The sequence below is a fragment of the Penicillium chrysogenum genome (genome assembly GCF_028827035.1).
Source record: "Penicillium chrysogenum strain IBT 35668 chromosome Unknown utg000005l_segment0_segment0, whole genome shotgun sequence".
NCBI classification, from domain to species: domain Eukaryota; kingdom Fungi; phylum Ascomycota; class Eurotiomycetes; order Eurotiales; family Aspergillaceae; genus Penicillium; species Penicillium chrysogenum.
Window position 1 is genome coordinate 9,118,950 of NW_026622753.1, and position 20,396 is coordinate 9,139,345.

Here is a 20,396-nt window from a genome sequence, read left to right on the forward strand (position 1 = left end):
AATCAATATGGTCATCATGGTAAAATCCATATGCAAATGTAGTTTCCAAAAGCTTCCTTAGTAATTTCTCATATTTTTAACCCTGGATCTTGTTCAGTATGTCCCTCGGTGTTGCAAGCCATGAGATCTATATATGTAAATCTCTCACGGTTTATCCTTTATGCAAAGTTGATTATTTAGCACAACCCATGCAAGGAGATAAATGATGATGTCGATACCAGGATGGTATGTGCTGGTAGGCTTTAAGTACACATAAAAAGTAGTCTAACACCTATATTCGGGATGATTCTTTACAGATTCTCGATCTCACGCCTTGGGCGGAACATCTTCACCCTGATCCTGCTCCAGGTCAATATCCTGGTCCATCGACTGTTCCTGGGCTAAAATCGAGTTAGCAAGGCATGCCAACAGCAATGAAAAAAAATGAACTTACTATTCCAAAGCTCTGCATAAATGCCGTCACGCTCGAGTAACTCGCGGTGCGAGCCCGTCTCGGCCACATGACCCTCCTTCAAGACCAGAATCTGGTCACTATCGGAAATCGTGCGTAGGCGATGAGCCACAAACACGCTTGTGCGGCTCTTCTCTTTGAGGATGCTGTTGATATTCTGGAGGAGAGCCTGCTCTGTGTAGGTGTCTAGGGCGGATGTCTAGAGACAAGGTGGTTAGTTACCTCAATTAACCGCTCCGCTGACGGACGAAGCGGGAAATGAACACTTACTGCCTCATCGAAGAAGAATAGCTGTGGATCCTTCAGGATCAACCGAGAAATTGCCAGTCGCTGCTTCTCGCCACCGGAGATCATCATACCACGCTCACCAACTGCAGTTTGGTAGCCATCAGGCAAACGCTCAATGAGCTTGTGGATGTGGGCTCGCTCCGCAGCTCGGCGCACTTCTTCGTCCGATGCATCGATCCGTCCATAGCGGATGTTGTGGGATATCGTATCGTTGAACAGCGGTGTGTCCTGCGGTACCACTCCAATTGTCTTGCGGAGGCTATCGAGGGTGACATCGCGGATGTCCTGGCCATCAATCAAAATGCGGCCAGACTGGACATCATAGAAGCGGAATAGCAGACGCAAGATTGTAGACTTCCCGCAGCCGCTAGGGCCGACAATGGCGAACTTCTGTCCTGCGGGGATAGTGAAGGTGGCGTTCTTCAGAATCGGTCGGTCTGGGTGATAGCCGAAAGTGACGTTCTCAAAGCGGATCTGGCCGCCCTGCAGTTGCAGCGGCTTGGCGTTGGGTCGTTCCTGGATGGTGACGTTCACTTTCTGCAGGTTGAAAAGCGTCTCCATGTCCAGCAGGGATTGTCGCAGCTCACGGTAGACAGATCCCAAGAAATTGAGAGGGACCGAGAGTTGGAAGACCAGCTGGTTGACCATGACTAGGTCACCGACGCTCATAGATCCGTTCGCGACTCCATTGCAAGCCAGGTACATCATTGCGGCCAGCGCAGAGGAGAATATCATATTTTGACCAGAGTTGAGGAATGCCAGAGACGTAGTCACCTTGATTGATGCATCTTCATACCTCTTCAATGCTTTGTCATATCGTGCCACTTCGAATTTCTCGTTATTGAAGTACTTGACGGCCTCGTAGTTGATGAGCGAATCCACAGCCACAGTTGCTCCGCGGTTATCAGCTGCATTGGCCTGTCTCCGGAACTTTGTTCGCCACGCGGTTGTAGTGATGGTGAACGCGGTGTAAGCGATCATTGTTGTTGTTGTGATGGCAGCAAATTGTAGGCCATATTGATAAGTCTATAACACGTTAGTAATGTAGGAACGAGGACTCCCGTTGTCATTCGCTGTTGGATCATACCAGGATACCGCAGACAAGCGAGATTTCAAGTGCTGTCGGGACCACATGGAAAACCATGGATGTTAAGAGGAAGCTGATGCCCTTAGTACCGCGGTCAATTGCGCGGGTCAGACCTCCGGTCTGCCGAGAGAGGTGGAAGTTGAGATCCAGTCGCAAAAGATGTTCAAAGACATTTGATGCCACTTTCCGAATTGCCTTCTGCGCAACACTAGCAAAGACTGCGTTACGGAGCTCTTGAAACAATGTAGCTCCAATTCGGGTCACGCCATCTAAAACATATCAGTGACGAGTCAACATTTCGATATGCTGAAATCCTCACAAGCAATGATCATTGATCCAGCCACGGTGTAAGCAGTTCCACCGATGGCAGCAAAGTCTACATTCATGGAGTCGACAATGTTCTTAAAGTAGAAGGGGATCTCCACATTGAGGATCTGTATTGGGTTCATATTAGCATAGTCTAATAGAAACACCATAACAAAGGAAGCTTGCCTTTGCCCCAATAAGAAGTGACAGTGCTGTGCTGACACGGAGCTTCGTGCCCCAATCGTTCTACCCGCTGTAGTCAATAACCTGTTACTCTATACCAATAGCACTTGGGAATTACCTTTGGCCAGAGGTACTTGGCCATTTCTTTCATAATAGCCCAGTCTGCCTTCCTTTGTTCCTGTTTTCCGGTCATGGGCTCGCTCAGCAAGTCCTTCTTTGGTGGGGTCTTTGCATTGCCGCTATCTTCCGGCTTCTGGATGACATTGGCATTTGCTAGTTGTGATGGTGCGGGGGTAGAGGTTGGAGTAGCTTTGACAGCGCGACCTTTATTGTCTGCAGATTGACTCCATAATGGATTGTTATTTGATGTAAACGCGCGCAGGTGTGTTCCATTGAGTCGTGTGCTTCGTTGCTTGCCGGCGAAGCTCGGATGGGCGAATTGCGCTGTACGCCAACACGGCGATCGTGCGGCTCTGAGCAGCATGGCCGCTTGGTATAATAACCTTCAAGCACCAGAGTAGTTCAAGTCACCGGGAGGGGTTCAAGGGCGCATAGTGGGAGCGAGTAGGAAAGATTGACGCGCAGTAGCTATGTCTCCGATAGCTCGTGGGGGAAATCGCCGGCTTCGGAGGAAAAACCGTCGCTCTCAATGCAAAGTGCAGGGTAGTCGCAAATAGTCAAGCGAATGATAGACACAAATATGTATGAAAGAATCCAAGAACTTCTTATAATAAAACTCCAAATGTCGCAATTCTGAGGGGGAGTTGTGTACCTTGTAGGCCGCATCGCTCTCGGGCCCACGATTTCCCGATTTCCCTTTCGTCACAACTGACGTAAATTCTCCCTTCGGTGTTTGGTCTTCACTCTTTTTTGCATACACCATGCGCCCCCTTCAAGGCGTCCGGACTCTGTCCTGGACTCGTGTTGTTCCTCGCGCCCACCGGCAAACGCGGTACATTCAGATTCGCGCCGCTCCCTCGGGAGTGCCTTCAGTTAATGGCGACAATCTGCCACTCGCTAGCACGCCTAGCTCTGTTGAATCACGAGGTAATTGCAACTCCCCGGGGTTGTCTTGATGTGACGCTGACAATTAATGCACATAGACGCGCGATTCGATGTTGTCGGCGCCCCATATTCGCTTCTTTCGGTGTCACTCTCGGCCTCGCAAAACCTATATACGCGACGAGGAACGCTGGTTGGATTGAGCGGCAAAGCGGATAATGTATGCGATTCCGTGATAATGTTGTCCTGGAGGAATTGTCATGCTAATGCATAATCTGCGCAGGTGGTTTCCACCTTGAGCGTTCTAGAACCCTTCCGGAGGGCTATCGTCGGAGTACCCTTTCTGTACCAGAAGGTAAGATGCACGATGAAGCCTACATATTTAAGGACAGCGATTGACAACTTGCTAGATCTCCTCACCAAGTCCTGTCACAGCTCTCGTTTCCGTTCGATCACCCAATACCTCCTTCGCCGTTGTAAACGTCAATGGTTCCGTGGATTGGATGGTTGCCCAAAGACGGGCTTTGCTTGCATGGACGGGCCGGTCTCTGAACATCAAGCCCACTATCAACGCAAACCTGGTGAGTCGAGCTGTGATCGTGTGGAAACACCAAGCTAATCTTCGCAGAGCTTGTCTCATTGGGGTAGCTCCGAGGTGACTGGCAGAGGTTTAATAGCGTTGGTCGGAAACGGACAGCTGTACTCGGTGGAATTGAAGGATGGCGAGCAGTACATTGCGCATCCCAGGTATGAACTTCCGCCCGGATTGGACGCCTGACGTCGCTAATATTTGATCGCCAGCAATGTGGTTGCTTACACCATGGCTTCCAACCCTCCTCGCCCCTACCGCTTCAAGTCCACCACTCTCAACTTCCAAGTCCCTGGTCTGAAGACGCTACCAAGACTGCTACAAAATGCCAAGTTTGTTCGCGACGTATCAGATTCCAAGGCATACAAAACCACTATGCAGTGGTTCCACAAGCTGCGTACCTGGTCTCGAATGACCATCTGGGGAGATAGAGTACGAATCCTATTTTGTCCTTCAATGCCCACCAACTGACAATGTCTTCTAGCTCTTCCTGCAATTTGATGGTCCCATGACCATTCTTGTGCAATCCCGCGGACCTCGTCTCAACGACGTTTTGTCGGCACAGGAAGCTAATGAGATCGCCAATGTTCCGAGTGGCTTCACCTCGCCCGCTCCCCGCTCCACCGAAGGCGAAAAGACAGAGAAGAACCCACTAGAGGATAAGCCAGAAGAAGAGAAAACAGAAGCCGAAAAGGCCGTCAGCAATATCTCTGGCCTAACCCGCTCTGTTGCGGAACTAGAGCAAGAAATTAAAGGAACGAGCCGAAGCGTTGCGAAGCTCCACAAAGATGGAAAGGTCGAAATTGAGGAAGTTGCTCGCTCAAACTAAATAGACAGACTCGCTTCAAAAGGGTTGACTTGGAGGAGTTCTCATCGCATTGGGTTTTGTACGGGTTAGAGCGGTCTCCAGTTGGGATGATTATCACGTTGCATCCTGTACAGTATGGGCATTTCTTTTATCTTGGTCCGACAAATCTCTTTTTTCTTTGCTTCTACCAGTTCTGTAGTCTTTTGGTGTTCTTCTAAACGTATCCATTTGTGTTCCTTCGACGCATTATTTTTATAGATATTCTTCCCTTTATTAGTGCTGTGGCTAGAATAATTAGCTGTCACGGTCGGCATATCTCATCAATGTATTCAAAGGTCGACAGAACTACCTATATACGTGTATTCTGCTTCTTTCGTGTAAGTGGCTAAGTAGAAGCCTCGATATCCACCAGTGTTACTGTGATCTATAGCCGGAATAATATCAGAGATCAAGTTTCAGCTGCATCTAACCAAAATGATATGTTTCATCTTTTCCCAAACGAGCAATATACCGGGTAATCCCTCGGTCTTCGGACTAATGCAGATATGTCCGAGCACTGCACCCCTATAGGCCTTTGACAAGTACGGAGTATTATTCGCCAGTTCGGGCAATCCCCAGCAATTGACCAACCGCAGTGAAGCCACTATGCTCTCGCTGGGCCAGTCACGCCAATCGCCATGTGAAAGTAATGTTTAAGCAACTCGGACTTAAGCTAGGGACCGATAGACCGAACTCGTTCGTACCCTTTCTCCGGATAATTTTTTTTTCTTTAAATATCATAATTGTAGACTTTATACATTTGAACCCCAACGGAACTTGTCTGCTATTTTAATCTGCAGCAGCCCTGAAGCTTTAGGACCAAACGGCCGGGCCGACGTTGAGGTGCGTTTTGAATCGAACTTGTTCGATGCACAATCTTGTTTCTTAATTTCATACTTCCCGTCTTCGTTTGGGATCTATAAATTGATGGTCTTGTTCAAATGTTTCAGAATGCAATATCTAATACCACAAAGCAGGTTACAATTAGTCCAAGTCTATCACTCGAACCTTTAAGGTTTCATAGTCAAGATGGCCAATAATGAGACTGAGACTACTCCCTCTATCGACAGTGCCACTACTACTCCCGCTGTGAGTGTGCATGGCAATAATGACCCAGAGAAAGGAATCGCACCATCGGAAAAACACGAAGCACCACCACCTACCGAGAAGTCAATTGCTGCTGGCCCAGCACCAGCAACACCGGTGATCGGTCCACCACCTGACGGAGGTGCGCAAGCATGGCTGGTCGTACTAGGAGCATTCTGCGGTCTATTCGTCAGTTTCGGCTGGATCAATTGTAAGTCCTGTGTGCTGACTGAATACAAGAAATCTACAAGTTATTGATATCATCCAGGCATTGGAGTCTTCCAAGCATACTACCAGAGTCACCAATTGAGCGAGTTCTCCACCAGCACAGTAACATGGATCACATCGCTAGAGACCTTCATGATGTTCTTCTGCGTACGTATATCATCCCCCTACCCAAGGTCTTATCCTAACATCCCTCCCAGGGCCCAATATTCGGAACGATGTTCGACAGCTACGGTCCGCGCTGGATCCTCCTCATCGGCACAATCCTGCACGTCTTCGGCCTAATGATGGCTTCCCTCTCAACAGAGTACTACCAATTTATTCTCGCACAGGGAATCTGCAGCCCAATCGGCGCAAGCGCCATCTTCAACGCCTCTGTCAACTCCGTCAGCACCTGGTTCGCTAAGCGTCGTGCCTTCGCCCTCGGCGTAACAGCCGCTGGATCCAGTCTGGGCGGAGTCATCTTCCCTATCATGGTCACCCAACTGATTCCCAAAGTCGGATTCCCCTGGGCGATGAGAATCTGCGCCTTCCTCATTTTATTCATGTTGGGTATTGCCAATCTCACGCTGAAGTCAAGATTACCCCATCGCCCAAAGCCGTTCGATATCCTGAGTTTCCTCAGGCCGTTGGCTGAGCTCAAGTTCGCACTTACGCTTGCTGCTGCCTTCTGCTTCTTCTGGGGCATGTTCTTGCCCTTCACTTTCGTTATCACCCAGGCCGAGAGATATGGCATGTCTTCCAATCTGGCCGGATATCTGATTCCGATCTTGAATGCCTCTAGGTAAGTTTTTCCTTTTCCATTCCATGCAAGTTACGTTGATGGACTAACAAAATCCGAATAGTATCTTCGGCCGCACGCTGCCAGGTTATCTCGCCGACAAGGTCGGCCGCTATAACATGATGGTTATTACAACGTTCTTCTCGGCAATCCTTGTTCTGGCCCTCTGGCTACCGTCAAAGGGAAACGCCCCAGCAATTGTGTTCAGCGCCTTGTACGGATTCGGCTCTGGTGCGTTTGTCTCACTTGCACCGGCTCTTGTGGCGCAGATCTCCGATCTTCGCCAGGTGGGCGTGCGTAACGGTACTTTCTTTGCTGTCATCTCGTTTGCGGCCTTGACTGGTACTCCCATTGGCGGTGCTTTGGTGCCCGATGTTCTCCACGGCAGTTATACTCGGCTGCAGATTTTCTGCGGTGTTGTCATGATTGTTGGATCGACTTTGTTTGCTTTTGCCAGGGGGCTGTTGGTGGGTTTAAACTCACCAAGGTATAGTGCTTGCGCCTTGTCAACGGTTTTGCCTTATAGATGTCTTCTCGGTTTCTTTTTTTTAGATCTAATAAATAATCCTGGATTGTGAGCGGGCCTTGACTTCTCTGACCAACGCTTCTTACTATTGGTAAACTTGGTAAACCAGTGATGTCTTATTGGCCTCTTCTATATTCATGCTTTCTATTATAATTAACGTCCACCGACCATATTTTGGACTGCATTACGCGAAAGTACCAGTATATTATTGGAGACAGTAGACGTATAATATTGTGATCTAGGTACCTCCCTACCCAGGTGGATCTGGGTAGTCCCCGCCAAGTCTCTATCCTCCCGAGGTCAGTTAGAATCCCCTTAGCTGGAGGGGGCACCTGGGCAGATTCTCAAATTCAGAGTTGATTTTGGTTGGAGGATTTTTATGTAAAAACCAATTCTGACTCTTACCCGTACGCTCGCCATATCTTGATTTCTGTTGGTTATAAGCCCGGTATGGCTTCAATTCCGATCGCTTTCTTATCTGCTTTGGTGACTCCAAATTAATGACGATCTTCTACAAGCGAATTAATAATCACGTCCCTTATCAAACAGCCCCCACCCTTGATTGAGCTGGGGATTTACGGGTCCGGGTATAAGAAGGGTGTACGTTGTCCTGAATCGACTACCTACCTGGTGCTCGCAGAAAAAATACTTCGGTGTCGTCTCTAGTCATGGCGATCTTGAAATTGAAAGCTGTGGCTCTAGCCATCTTTGCGCTTTGCACAACTCCTACCGGTAAAGGCAACTCCCAACGATCCAAATTGGTAGACTAACGTGTTCCAGCTGCCAAATGCAGCTATCCGGACCTCCTAACAGCCACTGCCACTGAACTCCAGGATGGACTGGTGGCTGGGTGCTTTACAAGCGTGGACCTGGTTGATGTAGGCACTATTCCCCACTCAGTATGAGAGCTGAGAACTGAAACATCCCAGGCATACGTCAAGCGCAACGAAGAGGTCAATTCCACCGTCCGAGCCGTTGTTGAAATTAATCCGGATGCGTGGAAAATTGCCCGGGACTTGGACGACGAGCGGAAAAATGGAATCTTAAGAGGGTACGCACAGACACTTTGATATGTCTAATGTCTTGAGTACGTGAGTGGGCGACTGACTTGATTCCTTCAAGACCTCTCCATGGCCTCCCAATTCTGATCAAGAATAATATCGCTACCGATGACAAGATGCAAACGAATGGTAGGACGCCGTTGCATCGAGAGGTGAAACGTTACTAACAACGGCCCAGCTGGATCATACGCCTTAATGGATGCGAAACCAGTTTCTGATTCCGCCATTGCGGCCAAGTTGCGCAAATCCGGCGCAATCATCCTCGGCAAGACGAATCTCTCCCAGTGGGCCAACTACCGTTCCGGCAACTCATCTAATGGATGGAGCGCCTGGGGTGGACAGGTCATCGCAGCCCATGTCCCGAATCAGGATCCCAGCGGATCGTCCAGCGGGAGCGGCGTTGCAGCTGATCTCGGACTTGCGTATGCTTGCTTGGGGACTGAGGTATGCTTTCTTCACTCCAGCCACATCTTGAAAATGCCTAATGCGACAAGTAGACGTCCGGGAGTATCACCAGCCCCGGTGAAAAGAGCGGGCTTGTCGGCATCAAGCCTACCGTCGGACTGACGTCTCGCTACCTCGTCATCCCCATCAGTGAGCACCAAGACACCATCGGTCCAATGACACGGACGGTGGAAGACGCCGCTTTGGTTCTCCAGGCTATTGCCGGCCAAGACGGTCATGATAACTATACTCTCGCCGCGCCGTATAAGCACCAAACCCCCGACTACGTCAAGCACTGTAAAATGAACGGCTTGAAGGGAAAGCGGATCGGTATACCACGGAATGTCCTTGACTTGAATTACGACAGCTCAAAAGCACCCTACTACGCTGCATTCGAGGCCGCGGTTAATGTCCTCAGAGATGCCGGTGCCACCATTGTCGACAACGCGAATTATACGGCGTACGAGGAATTCATTCAGGACCCTAGTGAAACCGTCCTCCAAGCGGACTTTATCAGCGGACTAGCTGATTACCTCTCCAACCTGAAGACAAACCCCCACCATGTACACAATCTTGAAGAAGTCCAGTCCTTCACGCACAGGTATGCGCTCGAGGAGTGGCCAACTCGGAACACCGCGATATGGGATCAAGCCCTCCAAGCCGGGATAAACAACACCTCGCCTGAGTTCTGGCCTCGGTACCTGAAAAACCTCTACTACGGGGGTGAAGGAGGCGTGTTCGGAGTGATCAACAGGGACCACCTCGACGCAGTTGTGCTACCGACCGACCTGGGATATCCAGTTTCGGCAGTCGTCGGTGGACCCGTCATCACTGTGCCGATGGGTGCGTACCCCGTGGGAACTCCTGTGGAGTTGAGTCCGCCGTGGAATCTTACCTCGGTGGCACCTGGCGTCCCTATGGGTCTTGGATTCATGGGGTTGAAATGGAGTGAGCCGGCTCTCATTGAGATGGCCTATGCGTTTGAGCAGAGAACCCAGGCTCGGAAGACATTTGACCACTATATTGTACCGAAGACACAGTTGAAGATGGCGGAACCCGTCAACAAAGACTGATAGTCTTGTATATCCGGAACCATCCCACAGACATACAGACAGAAATAATCTATTAAGGATATTTCCAGTGTACAGTGAGTGACCATATGATTGAATACCATAACATAGACCATTATACATTCTGCCGTGTCACAAAATATACAAATCACAGAGTGGTTGACTGCTTGCACTATCTTGTCCTGAATATCCCTAGTGCAGTATACTAGTGCAGTATAGTTCACTTCACGACCGCTTCTGTCGAAGCTCCCACTCATAAGCAGCAAGCAAGAAAGGACCGACGCCTCTCGTATCATTCGGGACAACCGGAATGGCGGTGTAGTACTGCATGACGGTCAGATCTAGCACATTCATATACCTATTTGCCAAAGTCTTACCTCAAAACTGGCATCGCTGTTCAGCGAGCCAACCTGTACCGTTCCCTCCCAGGTCAACGTTCCATTCTGATGCTTCGTCACAAAGTCATCAATCAGGTGGTTATACGCTCTCGCTGCGGGCCGTCCATAGGTCCGTTCGTCAATATAGCCTCGTCGCAAACCGGCAAGCCAACCATAGGCGAACATTGCTGCCGCGGAGCTCTCAAAGTAGTTACCCTTCCTGTTAACATACCCCTTGCTCAGGATTAGCTTCCAGCCATGGACCTCTGGGTCCTGCGTACGGAGAAGACCTCGTGCGAGTCTCTTATAGTAACCCAACAGGCGCTGGTATCCATCCAGATGTTTGGGATAGACATCAAGGACCTCAATCAGGGAGACGAAATACCACCCGACAGCCCGGTTCCAAACGAGCGGCGACGCACCATCCACCGGGTCAGCCCATACAGCCGTCTTGCTTTCGTCGAAGCCATGCACAAGCAGACCGGTCGGCTCATCTCTCGTAGCAGCCTCGATCTTATCCCACTGCAGCACAATATCCTCCCAGGCAGTGACATTCTGCGCATCGAACAGCGCCGTCCATTTCGCGTAAAATACGTCCGCCATGAAAATCCCATCCAGCCACATCTGATTTTCATACGTCGGGTCCCGGTGCCAGAACCCGCCTGTCGGCGTGCGCGGGTGTCGGTCCAGCATCGCCCGGATGCGATCCGCTGCAAGCCGGTACTTCTCCTCCCCTAGGCGCTCGTACCAGTATAAGAAATTGTTGCCGATCCGGTAGTCGTCGAGCGAATAGTACGTCTCGTTGAAGTCGGCGATTGAGCCGTCAGGAGCGACCAAGTCGTCGATTTGCGACTGGTACCAGTTCAGCAGGGTCTCGTTGCCGTACAGTGAGTATGCTGCCTCGTAGCCTTCGTAGATGGTTGCGCGCCCGTACCAGTATGGACCTTCATGTTCCTGGTTGTTGAGGATCCAGGAATCGGCCATCCAGGAGAGGTAAGACCGCGCTGCCGCCGGGGAGGCGGCCAGGAGGGAGAGAGTGAGGAGCTTCATCGGGGGGTACTTGCAGTGGATGATGCTGGTGTGGGAATGTCAAAGGCATCGGAGACCATCATATTATATATGGATACGTAGAAACTCCGGAATTAAATGTCAATTAATGAATACGAGTGTAGGCCTCGTCAAATTATCCGGACAAGACGGACAAGAAGGACCGACAAAATGGCTGTGCTCATTCACACGAATAGAATGGAACGAAATATCCATGATATGCAGGAGACATCTTGGCTCAATGAGGCAAGTATTCCTTTACTTCGGTGACTGGCGGGAAATTCAACCCCAGACTCCGCAGAAATTCTCCGGCGCGGGGGAATGATCCATCGTATTTACTGCTCAGGTAATTATTGGCTGGTCGTTCGGCAATTGAATGCAATAGCTGTGCCTCAATCATTAAGTACCCTCTGCTAGCTAAGCTCAACCTTTCTCGCTAGATATAGGTAATCAACGCATCTGAGCTGGTGGAACAGCTTTGATTATACGGGTCCAGCTCTTGTGTTGAACTGACGAAGTTTTAAGTCTGACTCTACCTATAAGTACGGAGTACATACCTATGTAGTTGATTTCCTCTGTCACTTCTTGGCCTTCCATTTGCATCTTAGTGCTCAGTCCTTGCCGCTTTTTGCTCACTGAGCAGCCTGATGGAAGGACAGGAAAGACGGGAGATACTACATTTGGCGTTTCGTCTTCCCTAAGATAACTATTGAATAATAACAAATCCACACTAACGTCCTATCGTACTCAAATATTCTCTTATTTTTCTTTAAACAAATCAGGGATCAGGATCCTAAAGGACTCTTATTTTGTTCCAACTCCTATACCTAATTTTTAAGAATTAGGGTTCGATCGTTATATAATATTTAGTCGACTTAGCTATATAATAAGAGAGTAGATATCACTTACACCAATCCTTAAACGTCTATTATCTTCCAATTGCGCGAGAGCATCGCGTAGCGAGATACGAGATTCAGGCGCCGCCTTGTTCAGAGCCTCACCGACAAATCGCAACTTTTCACCAGTACCACCAGGGGGACACTTCTCGGCGATAGTCGAGAGCAATCTTCCATAAGCCCAACAATCTGTAGCAACCCGCACCCCAAACGGCGTGTTTGCAGGAGTTGTGTCAATGTTCTGTTGAATGAGAGCCTGCATCTCTGGTGAAAGCCATTCCCACAGGTAACCACCGGTCCCACTAATATCGATGAGGATGGCATTTTTATTGGCATCTAAAACTATATTCGAAGGTTTGATGTCAAGATGAGTGCGCCCCCTCGTGTGTAATGATTCTAATGCTGTCCCAATTTGGATAGCCCATCGAATTGGCAAAGAATCGTTCCGTATTTCATCCTCGTTGATGCTTCGCTCAAGTGACCCTCCAGTGTAGTATTCAAGAAGGAAACCTGTGACTACTGCTGGCAACTTGGTCGACGAGCAGGTCTTGTAAGGGTTTTCTGAGACAACTAGACCGACTAACTGCGCAATATTCGGCTGTCCGCGGAATTGCGCGAGGGCATCAATCTCATTCATGATGTGCTCCGTGTCTCCAGGCTCGTAAATAGGGCGGTCGATAGTTTTATAAGCAAATTTACGTTGCTTGAATAGGACCGTGAAGACTGTGGGGGCAAGGAACTCGGCATTTTGTAGACAGCTAGCCTCGAACGTCGGGATGTTTAGGTCTCGGTCCAGATTCGGGTAGATAACTCTCGTTGGATCTTCCGCGATCTCGTAGCGCAATCGATGAGCAACTACAATGAAATAATTTGTCGTGGCCTGAAATCCATCCCGGATCGTGATCAAGTTTTGGTTTTGGTCAGTCAAGCTCAAAGTGATTTTTGTCACAGTATTCTGCAACAGTTGCATTTGACGGAAATCAATTGCTTGAAGGGACATTTGGAACAGAGATCGGCGCTGAAAATAGCCAAGCTCTGTTATAAGTTCGGGCAGAGACCAGTCCACGACGACTTTGATCCACCACGAAAACTCATTTTGGCGAAATATCAGAATCTGCGTTGGCCGGTCGCCGTTCCAGTCGTAGAATAGTTTGAACTCAACTCTGCAAAAAGAGGGGTGGGTAACTTCGGACATTCCGTTCAATTGAAGGCAAAAAGAAGTCTCCTCTCTTTATAAAAACTGAGGATTTTGAGACGCATTGACAAGAAAATCGAGGCTAGGGGCTAAGGTATGTATAAGTTAGTTGCCAATCACGTGGTTTTCTTGACAAACTGGCACCAACTCGTTTTTTTTCTCTTGGCTTAGTTATGGCAGTTCGCTTTGCAGTCCGCTTTTATTCCTGTATCTTCTTGAGATTGTGGAGGATACGCAGAGGGACTTCTGATTCTCTTCTGGCCCAATGATAAACCTTGGAAGCGCGGGGAGCAGCTAAGTCAGCAGCTCACCTCAATAAAATGCACCACGCTAGCCCTATCCAAATGCAGCTGTTCACTAGTCTCTTGACCATTGTCCCCTCAACGAAAGACTGGCGTCATCAATTTGGCGGTCGATCCTAGTTATTTCGCCTCTGGCTAAGAGGCAAATTGATAGTGGGGCTACGTTTATTGGTTTTACTATTCTACGGCTATACATACTACTATTCAACTCGCCGAGTCTCGTATTCTACACTGCTATTGAACCAGTAGTCACTTAGGGCTTTTTTGACATTCGAGGTACAGATGGCCTCTTCTATACGACAGTACATGATCAAGCGTTCTCCTCCCTCTATCGGTTTCCCGTACGATATCTCTACGCTCTTCTTACTGTTGCAGATCGATGAAGTCGGAATGTGACTATGGTCAAATAGATGATTACCCATGCAAAACGGCAAGCTTTTTGAGCCTAGGATCAGCACTGTACCGCTGGATGGCATCTGCCTTCCAAGTCTCATAATCCAGGCTGTTCGAGTTTCCATCCTTGTGTAAGGCCCTGACAAGGCCCATAAAGATGTCCTTGTATCCACCCCAGTCAGGAAGGTCATAACCGCAGCAAAATTGCAGGCGATGAAGAAGCCGCCCCTTTCTGACTATGTCTCCAAGATCGGGATGCCCTTTTTCTTCCAGCAAGTGAGAAAAAGTCATTTCTTCATCACCTAGGCAATTATTCCCACTGTAGAACTCAGCAAGTGGAAGGAGAACGATGGGAGAATTGAAAACTGAAAATTTGGGACCCGTGTGCGCCCACTCCCAGTCAATGATACCCGTAATTCGAAACTGGTCGTCCACTAAAATTTGGTCCCCTTTCTCATCTGCATGCTTCAAATAGAACGACGCGTCATCCAGGCTCGCATGTGGGAGGATTATCGGAATGTTTTCCTGTAGATAACGGTGTATCAAAAAGGCATCTATTGGACGATTTGCATAAGCTTCTTGCCGCATAATCAAGTCCAGAATCAAATCGAGGTGTGCATTGTAATACTGTTCTGAAGACGAAAATGGTCCAAGCATTTTCAAGCCAGATTCTCCAAAGTCGGCCAGGGACTCTCTTGCAAACGGCCCAATAAAAAGTTTAGAATCAATTTTGTCCAAAGAGCCCATTATGGGAAAAGGATGTGCATGCAGTTCGATATAGATATCAGCAAGCTGGTCAATCACCTTCAGGCGTTGCTCTCGGGTAGCATCAGACCAGGACAGAGATCTCCCAGGCAATTTTTCCATGAAGATGTACCGAACACCAACAGGGTTCGCCTCATCCAAGCTGAAATCAAAGACCTTTGGGGCAGGAATCTTTGTTTCTCCTAAGAACTCGAGTGTGGCAACCTCACTGCGCATGATGTGGTTTTGCAGTTCCAAGGGGGTGAAGTAACATTGAATCTGCGAACGCGTGCCAACCAGCAAACCCCATCCTCAAATGAAATCTCGATATGATAATTCATACCGCCCATGACTGAGTTCCGTGTCGACACGTCATATTGAAGATTCTGCGATATAGAACAGCTGACGCCCTTGCGTAAATAGCTGGCTCGATCTGTGAGCGCCGTGATATTGATCTTAGCAAGAAGTTTGTTTATTTCTTCTTGTTCCGCTCGGTTAGCCGCAGGATCATAGCTTTTTTCATCCTGGTAATAGTAAAACAAAAGATTATTATAGTCCGTATAATATATGATTTTCTTTACTCACCTCCCATAGTGGACATGTGTGATACTCAGGCTTCAAATGTTCGGCGCAAAGATGACGACAGCAAAGTATGCATTCTCCATCTGTGCGAACAGAGGATTTGTCGCAATCATCGATATCACAGCTCCACATACCCATGGTGAACTGAGCTGGCCAACGGGCTGGAAGAGGAAGTATCAAATACCTCCAGGGCTACCTGTAATCCAGAGGGAAACAGACCGCTGCACCTAAGTGATTACATAAGAGCATTTAGCCACCTGCACCTGGGCACTCGGCCAAGAAAGATCATAGGGACAATCGGAACATCCGACTGTCACTGCAGCGATATACCTAGGTATATACTAGGCCCTAACATCCCTTTGGGGCCAGACTCACCGAGCTTGAGCCCGAACTGAGATTCACTCAATGAGTCGGACTCTGAGCCTCATAAAAGCGGCGACAGCCAAGATAGGAAAGCCCACCTGGCAGAGGAAAAACACTATGTTGTGCGTAGAGCTACCTAGGTAGCGTCCTCCTACACAGCTTGTATGATCAAAATTTAAAATGTCTCTACAACGATAAAACGAGTAAACCCCGGATATCTCTATTCGAAGGCAACAGAATGTCTACGGCTGGTACTTGCCAATCAGATACGGCTGGGCAAGACATACCGCTGCTTTACAGGTCGATCCTTCTTTCGTTCTCTCAAGAGCCTACATATCATCCTTAGTCTTCATGTCAAAGCAAGCCCTATCCTAACATGACTTCAATGTTCTCAGGATTATACGATCTGCTGCAAGCCGTGAGAGGGGTAAACAGCACCCCCCTCACAGACCAACACGTCCCCGGCACCAATCTGACAGACAAATGGATTATTATATCCGGATCTAACAACGGCGTCGGCTTCGAAGCAGCAAAATCTTTCGCATCATGGGGCGCAAACCTAATCCTCGCCTGCCGCGAGCCACCCGCATGGGAACAGCATCCAACAGCCGCCGTGAACGAATGCAAAGACCTCGCAGCAGCGCACGGCCATTCATCTACCATCGAATGGTGGCCGATCGACATGGCAGATCTCAGCAGCGTCGACGCTTTCTGTCAAAGATGGCTGCAATGCGACCGCGCTTTGCATATCCTATGCAATAACGCCGGCATTGCGGAGTCGACCGTGCAAACCCGTATAACGAAAGATGGGTTCCAGCTGGTTCATCAGGTCTGTTTCCCTATTCTCTTGTTTCTATTAACCCTCCTGGTGCATACGAGCAGATACTAATGAGAATCACCCAGGTCAACTTCTTATCCCATGTATTGCTGACCCTTCGACTCCTACCGTCTCTCGCTCGCAGCGCCGAGCCAAGAATCATCTGCACGACCTCGTGCTACCACCATCTAGGAGTCTTTGATCTAGACCGCGTTAATGGTAAACAAAGCTGGAAGGGCAACGATTATCAGAATAATAAGCTCTACTTCCAAATGTGGGTTGCAGAGATGCAGTCAAGACTCCTCAAACACCCCGAGTACATCCACATCACAATCAACGGTGTCCATCCCGGCTTTGTGGCTTCGGGTATATGGGAGGGTCTTGAGGATGCGGGTAAGGCCCCGGGCGGACTGGGCTTGCTTTTGCGATATGTTGCTATCACGTCGCAGCAGGGTGGATTGGCTATTGCCCATGCAGCTACGGGTTTGGAGTTTGGGCCAGATCCTAAGACGCAGGGTGTCGGTGCGGAAAATGGGCATGGTGGAGGGAAATATATCAATCGGATATGGGAAGCGCCTGCGAAATCTTATTGTAATGATCCAGAGGCTAGGTCGAGATTGTGGACCAAACTGGATGAGGAGCTTGGTTTACAAGAGAAGGCACTTCTGACGGTTTTGGGTCTTTAATACACGAACTCAGTGTCAGCAAGCTGCCTGAAGTGGTACTAAAGAAAGAAGAATATTATGAAGGGACTGGACTTGGAGAAATACTACCTAGAAAAAGGTCTCCTAAGCCATACCTCCTAATGGCGATCTGTAAGGAAAGGACGAACGTGAAAGGATCTTGGATCGAGGGTTATGATGAAAGGGGTATGACAACAAAAGGGTGCAATGAGGATGTTCCCAAATTGCCCCGGATGGATTCAAAAAAAGAAGTCCAGAATACCTAGCAAAGTATAGACACAAAGACGCCGTGGCACCGTCGCTGAAGGATGATGCATGAAAAGAAAAGAAGGAAAAAAACCATTATGCTCCAGTATATGCCGCCCAAAAAATGCAGCAATTAAGCCAATACTCCTTGTCTCATGTTCTCGACCGTCTTGACCCCAACACCTTTCAGCTGGCTCAGTTGTGCCAGGCTGCTGACCTGGAATTGGTGGTCTGAGATGATTGCACTGTCGGTTGTATCCAATGGTGCTTGGTCCATCTCGCAGAGGCAATCAACAAGAGCCTCTGCCTTCTTGGCGCCCATTCCCTTGAGCAGTTTGATTTGGCTCACATCCCGAGAGTTAATGATGGAGAGAATATGCATCGTCCGCGGAGAGATGGATGGGTCTTCACTATCAAGGAGTTCTGGGGCTTCCTCGATCTGACCGAGCTTAGCTGCAGCACGCTTCTTGTGCTTCGGACGAGGAACATCCTCGTCGCTTGAAAAGCTGGCATAAGTCTGGTCTATATAGTCATCTTCAGCTTGGCGTTTGCCTAAGGTTTGTGTTACGTCCTTCTTGAGGGAGAGCATGCTACCCAACCTCCCCTTGGGCGGGGAATGGGGTTTCTCTTCCCAAGCTTTTGCGTGAACGCGCTCCTTCAGAGCAGCAATCTTTCCTGCGAGCTTCTCGTTGTGCGGGAAATGGGGAGCTGCCAGCTGGTACATCCTCAGGGCTGAGCTGTCTTCACCGCGTGCCTGATGTTGTTTAGCCATCAGCAGGTATGATAGACCCTCGGCCCGCACATCTTCTGTGCCATCGATCCGCTGCTCCAACTGTTCCAATCGCTTCTGCAGCTGCTCGTTAAGCTCATGGGCTTGCGTCTGCCTCGATTTTTCGCTCACAGCCCGCACAGCTAGTATCTCCTCAACCTTCTTCTCAACCATCTCCTCGATCCTAGCAGCTGAGAAGTCTTCATGGCGCGCCGTGGATTGCGCACCCAGGGGGTGACGAGCGGACTTCAATGACGGAAGACCGGAGGGTGTGTTGGAGATCGAAGTGCGTTTCGGTGCTTCCGGTTTCCGAAGCTGGCTAACAAGCTTGGTTTGCGGCTTGTCCGAATATACGCTAAATGCCTTGACGGGTTTGCCGTCTTCCTTTTCCGCGGAGTCCTTCGGGGCGGGCGCTGGCATATTGACGTTCACAGAAGCTGTTAGTGCGCGCAAAGGTTGCCGCGTGCCCATAGATGGCCGGTTCAAGGGCCGGGGCGGCCCCTTGAACATGGGATCGTTTTCTACTTCTCGAACCTCGATCTTCCGAGTGCGATTAGCGACGTTCAGAGAGCTAATTGTATCAAGTTGGTAAGACCGGACAGGCGCAAGGTTGAGAATCATCACTGTCAAGCCATTGTTCTGTCCCAATGACAAAATTCTTGTCATCTTGGACTCGCGGTATGGGATGCGATGCTGCTTCTTGTTGATAGCCTCGACGCACTGCGCCAGAACGAAAAGACTCTTGTTGATGCTAGCCGACTCGACCATGCGCTCCTTATCATTCTCTGTCCGTCGATTGTCTTCGGATCCTGCGAGATCAATAGCGGAAGCAGTGCTGACGCGGACTTTGTCAGGAGAGGTGACGGTAACCTTCACACCGAGAATGGCGTGAGATCGGGAGGAATGGGCGTTGAGCTATATTGAATGTTTAGCAAGAGAATTTACACCCCAGATTTTGGCATGATATCATACCTTTGTCGCGGAGGTGGATCGGTTAGTGTTGGCCTGGTCGTAAAGCTGCTCGAACTCCTTCAAAGTGGTACACGGCTTCTCGCTCAGCCCGCAAACCACGGTCTTGCCGCCGTTGTCCCGGAGAGGAAGACCTGACATTGTGCGCTTCTCGGGTGGCTCGAACAAGTCAAAGACCTTGTCGTTGTAGATTTCGTAATAACTGAGGGCAACCTGGACTGTCGTCTCCCCATTGCTATCTTTTTCAATCTTGCGACTGCGTCTGTAAATGCCGCTGAGTAGACGCGGGATTACACCTCGGTCTGCCAGGGTTTTCCCACCACGCATTGTGTGTGTTTTGCCTGTTCCGGTGACACCGTATGCGAAGAGGGTCACGTCGAATCCGTTGAGAAGATGCTTAATTGTCGGCGCAACTGTTATTCAGATCAATATGCTAGCCACTCGCAGGCCTGATGAGCTCTGAACAGCGACTCACCTTCAGCATCAAACAGCTCCTGCTGCGACACCTCCGCGTCGTATACGCCATTGAACTGGAAAGCATACTCCTCCCCCTCATTCTTGGGGTTCGGAATCCGAACCACATTGTCCCTGTCCCTCAATGCCGCCAATTTCTTGTCACTCTTGTCGCTCTTGTCACTCCTGTTGCTTATTGACTGGCGAGATTTGGACTCGGCGGTAGCGGAAGATCCTGTACGAACGATCACATCGACCTCCCGTTCGGACTTGAGAAGGGGGCGAATACGCGCGACAACTCGGACACTCATTTTGGCGGGATGCTCATTCAATTGGTGTGATGGTCTGAGTCCTGGTCAGGGATGTGATCCAATCCAAAGAAACCGAAGGAATGACTAGAAGCAAGTGCAAAGCCAAAAGAAAAAAGAAGAAAAAAAGAGAACAATAAAATCCTCCCCAAAAAAAACAAAGAAACGAAACTAACTACTGGGTGTATGCAGAACTGAAGGTTGTGGAACGTGTGGGAGGAGTTCTCTTGTGCAGCAGCCGATGTGGTTGATGTTGGCAGGGCAACCGCCTCTTTGCTCTACAACATATGTACCTTATACAGTACA

The 20,396-nt window shown here is 49.3% G+C and overlaps 9 protein-coding genes across 9 annotated transcripts; 4 read left to right on the top strand and 5 right to left on the bottom strand.

The window, feature by feature from the left end:
- Positions 1 to 306: 306 nt before the first annotated feature.
- On the bottom strand, positions 307 to 2,799 carry atm1 (ATP-binding cassette Fe/S cluster precursor transporter ATM1; the record flags this gene model as incomplete). Its single annotated transcript, XM_056717568.1, has 7 exons — positions 307 to 380; positions 434 to 650; positions 722 to 1,765; positions 1,827 to 2,095; positions 2,146 to 2,260; positions 2,298 to 2,378; positions 2,434 to 2,799. The coding sequence occupies 7 exons, from the start codon at positions 2,797 to 2,799 to the stop codon at positions 307 to 309; spliced, it is 2,166 nt and encodes a 721-aa protein (XP_056565190.1).
- Positions 2,800 to 3,196: 397 nt separating this feature from the next.
- Positions 3,197 to 4,735, top strand: N7489_011820 (AIM24 family protein; the record flags this gene model as incomplete). The annotated part of the gene is made up of 7 exons (XM_056717569.1): positions 3,197 to 3,362; positions 3,419 to 3,537; positions 3,601 to 3,672; positions 3,728 to 3,898; positions 3,946 to 4,064; positions 4,119 to 4,338; positions 4,391 to 4,735. The coding sequence occupies 7 exons, from the start codon at positions 3,197 to 3,199 to the stop codon at positions 4,733 to 4,735; spliced, it is 1,212 nt and encodes a 403-aa protein (XP_056565191.1).
- A 768-nt stretch (positions 4,736 to 5,503) lies between these two features.
- N7489_011821 (MCT family MFS transporter) lies at positions 5,504 to 7,330 on the top strand (the record flags this gene model as incomplete). The annotated part of the gene is made up of 5 exons (XM_056717570.1): positions 5,504 to 5,596; positions 5,783 to 6,050; positions 6,108 to 6,214; positions 6,265 to 6,848; positions 6,910 to 7,330. Coding segments are annotated over 5 exons (1,473 nt in total), but the record flags the coding sequence as incomplete, so codon positions are not given.
- Positions 7,331 to 8,039: 709 nt separating this feature from the next.
- Positions 8,040 to 9,949, top strand: N7489_011822 (putative amidase; the record flags this gene model as incomplete). Its single annotated transcript, XM_056717571.1, has 6 exons — positions 8,040 to 8,103; positions 8,152 to 8,249; positions 8,301 to 8,422; positions 8,494 to 8,561; positions 8,611 to 8,876; positions 8,930 to 9,949. 6 exons carry the CDS (start codon positions 8,040 to 8,042, stop codon positions 9,947 to 9,949), a joined length of 1,638 nt encoding a protein of 545 aa, XP_056565193.1.
- A 222-nt stretch (positions 9,950 to 10,171) lies between these two features.
- On the bottom strand, positions 10,172 to 11,373 carry N7489_011823 (glycoside hydrolase family 88/105 protein; the record flags this gene model as incomplete). The annotated part of the gene is made up of 2 exons (XM_056717572.1): positions 10,172 to 10,270; positions 10,324 to 11,373. 2 exons carry the CDS (start codon positions 11,371 to 11,373, stop codon positions 10,172 to 10,174), a joined length of 1,149 nt encoding a protein of 382 aa, XP_056565194.1.
- Positions 11,374 to 12,191: 818 nt separating this feature from the next.
- N7489_011824 (uncharacterized protein) lies at positions 12,192 to 13,461 on the bottom strand (the record flags this gene model as incomplete). Its single annotated transcript, XM_056717573.1, has 2 exons — positions 12,192 to 12,197; positions 12,280 to 13,461. The coding sequence occupies 2 exons, from the start codon at positions 13,459 to 13,461 to the stop codon at positions 12,192 to 12,194; spliced, it is 1,188 nt and encodes a 395-aa protein (XP_056565195.1).
- Positions 13,462 to 14,177: 716 nt separating this feature from the next.
- N7489_011825 (uncharacterized protein) lies at positions 14,178 to 15,137 on the bottom strand (the record flags this gene model as incomplete). Its single annotated transcript, XM_056717574.1, has 1 exon — positions 14,178 to 15,137. The coding sequence occupies one exon, from the start codon at positions 15,135 to 15,137 to the stop codon at positions 14,178 to 14,180; it is 960 nt and encodes a 319-aa protein (XP_056565196.1).
- Positions 15,138 to 16,221: 1,084 nt separating this feature from the next.
- N7489_011826 (uncharacterized protein) lies at positions 16,222 to 17,348 on the top strand (the record flags this gene model as incomplete). Its single annotated transcript, XM_056717575.1, has 2 exons — positions 16,222 to 16,674; positions 16,749 to 17,348. The coding sequence occupies 2 exons, from the start codon at positions 16,222 to 16,224 to the stop codon at positions 17,346 to 17,348; spliced, it is 1,053 nt and encodes a 350-aa protein (XP_056565197.1).
- A 376-nt stretch (positions 17,349 to 17,724) lies between these two features.
- On the bottom strand, positions 17,725 to 20,093 carry N7489_011827 (kinesin family protein; the record flags this gene model as incomplete). Its single annotated transcript, XM_056717576.1, has 3 exons — positions 17,725 to 19,275; positions 19,333 to 19,742; positions 19,805 to 20,093. The coding sequence occupies 3 exons, from the start codon at positions 20,091 to 20,093 to the stop codon at positions 17,725 to 17,727; spliced, it is 2,250 nt and encodes a 749-aa protein (XP_056565198.1).
- Positions 20,094 to 20,396: the final 303 nt, after the last annotated feature.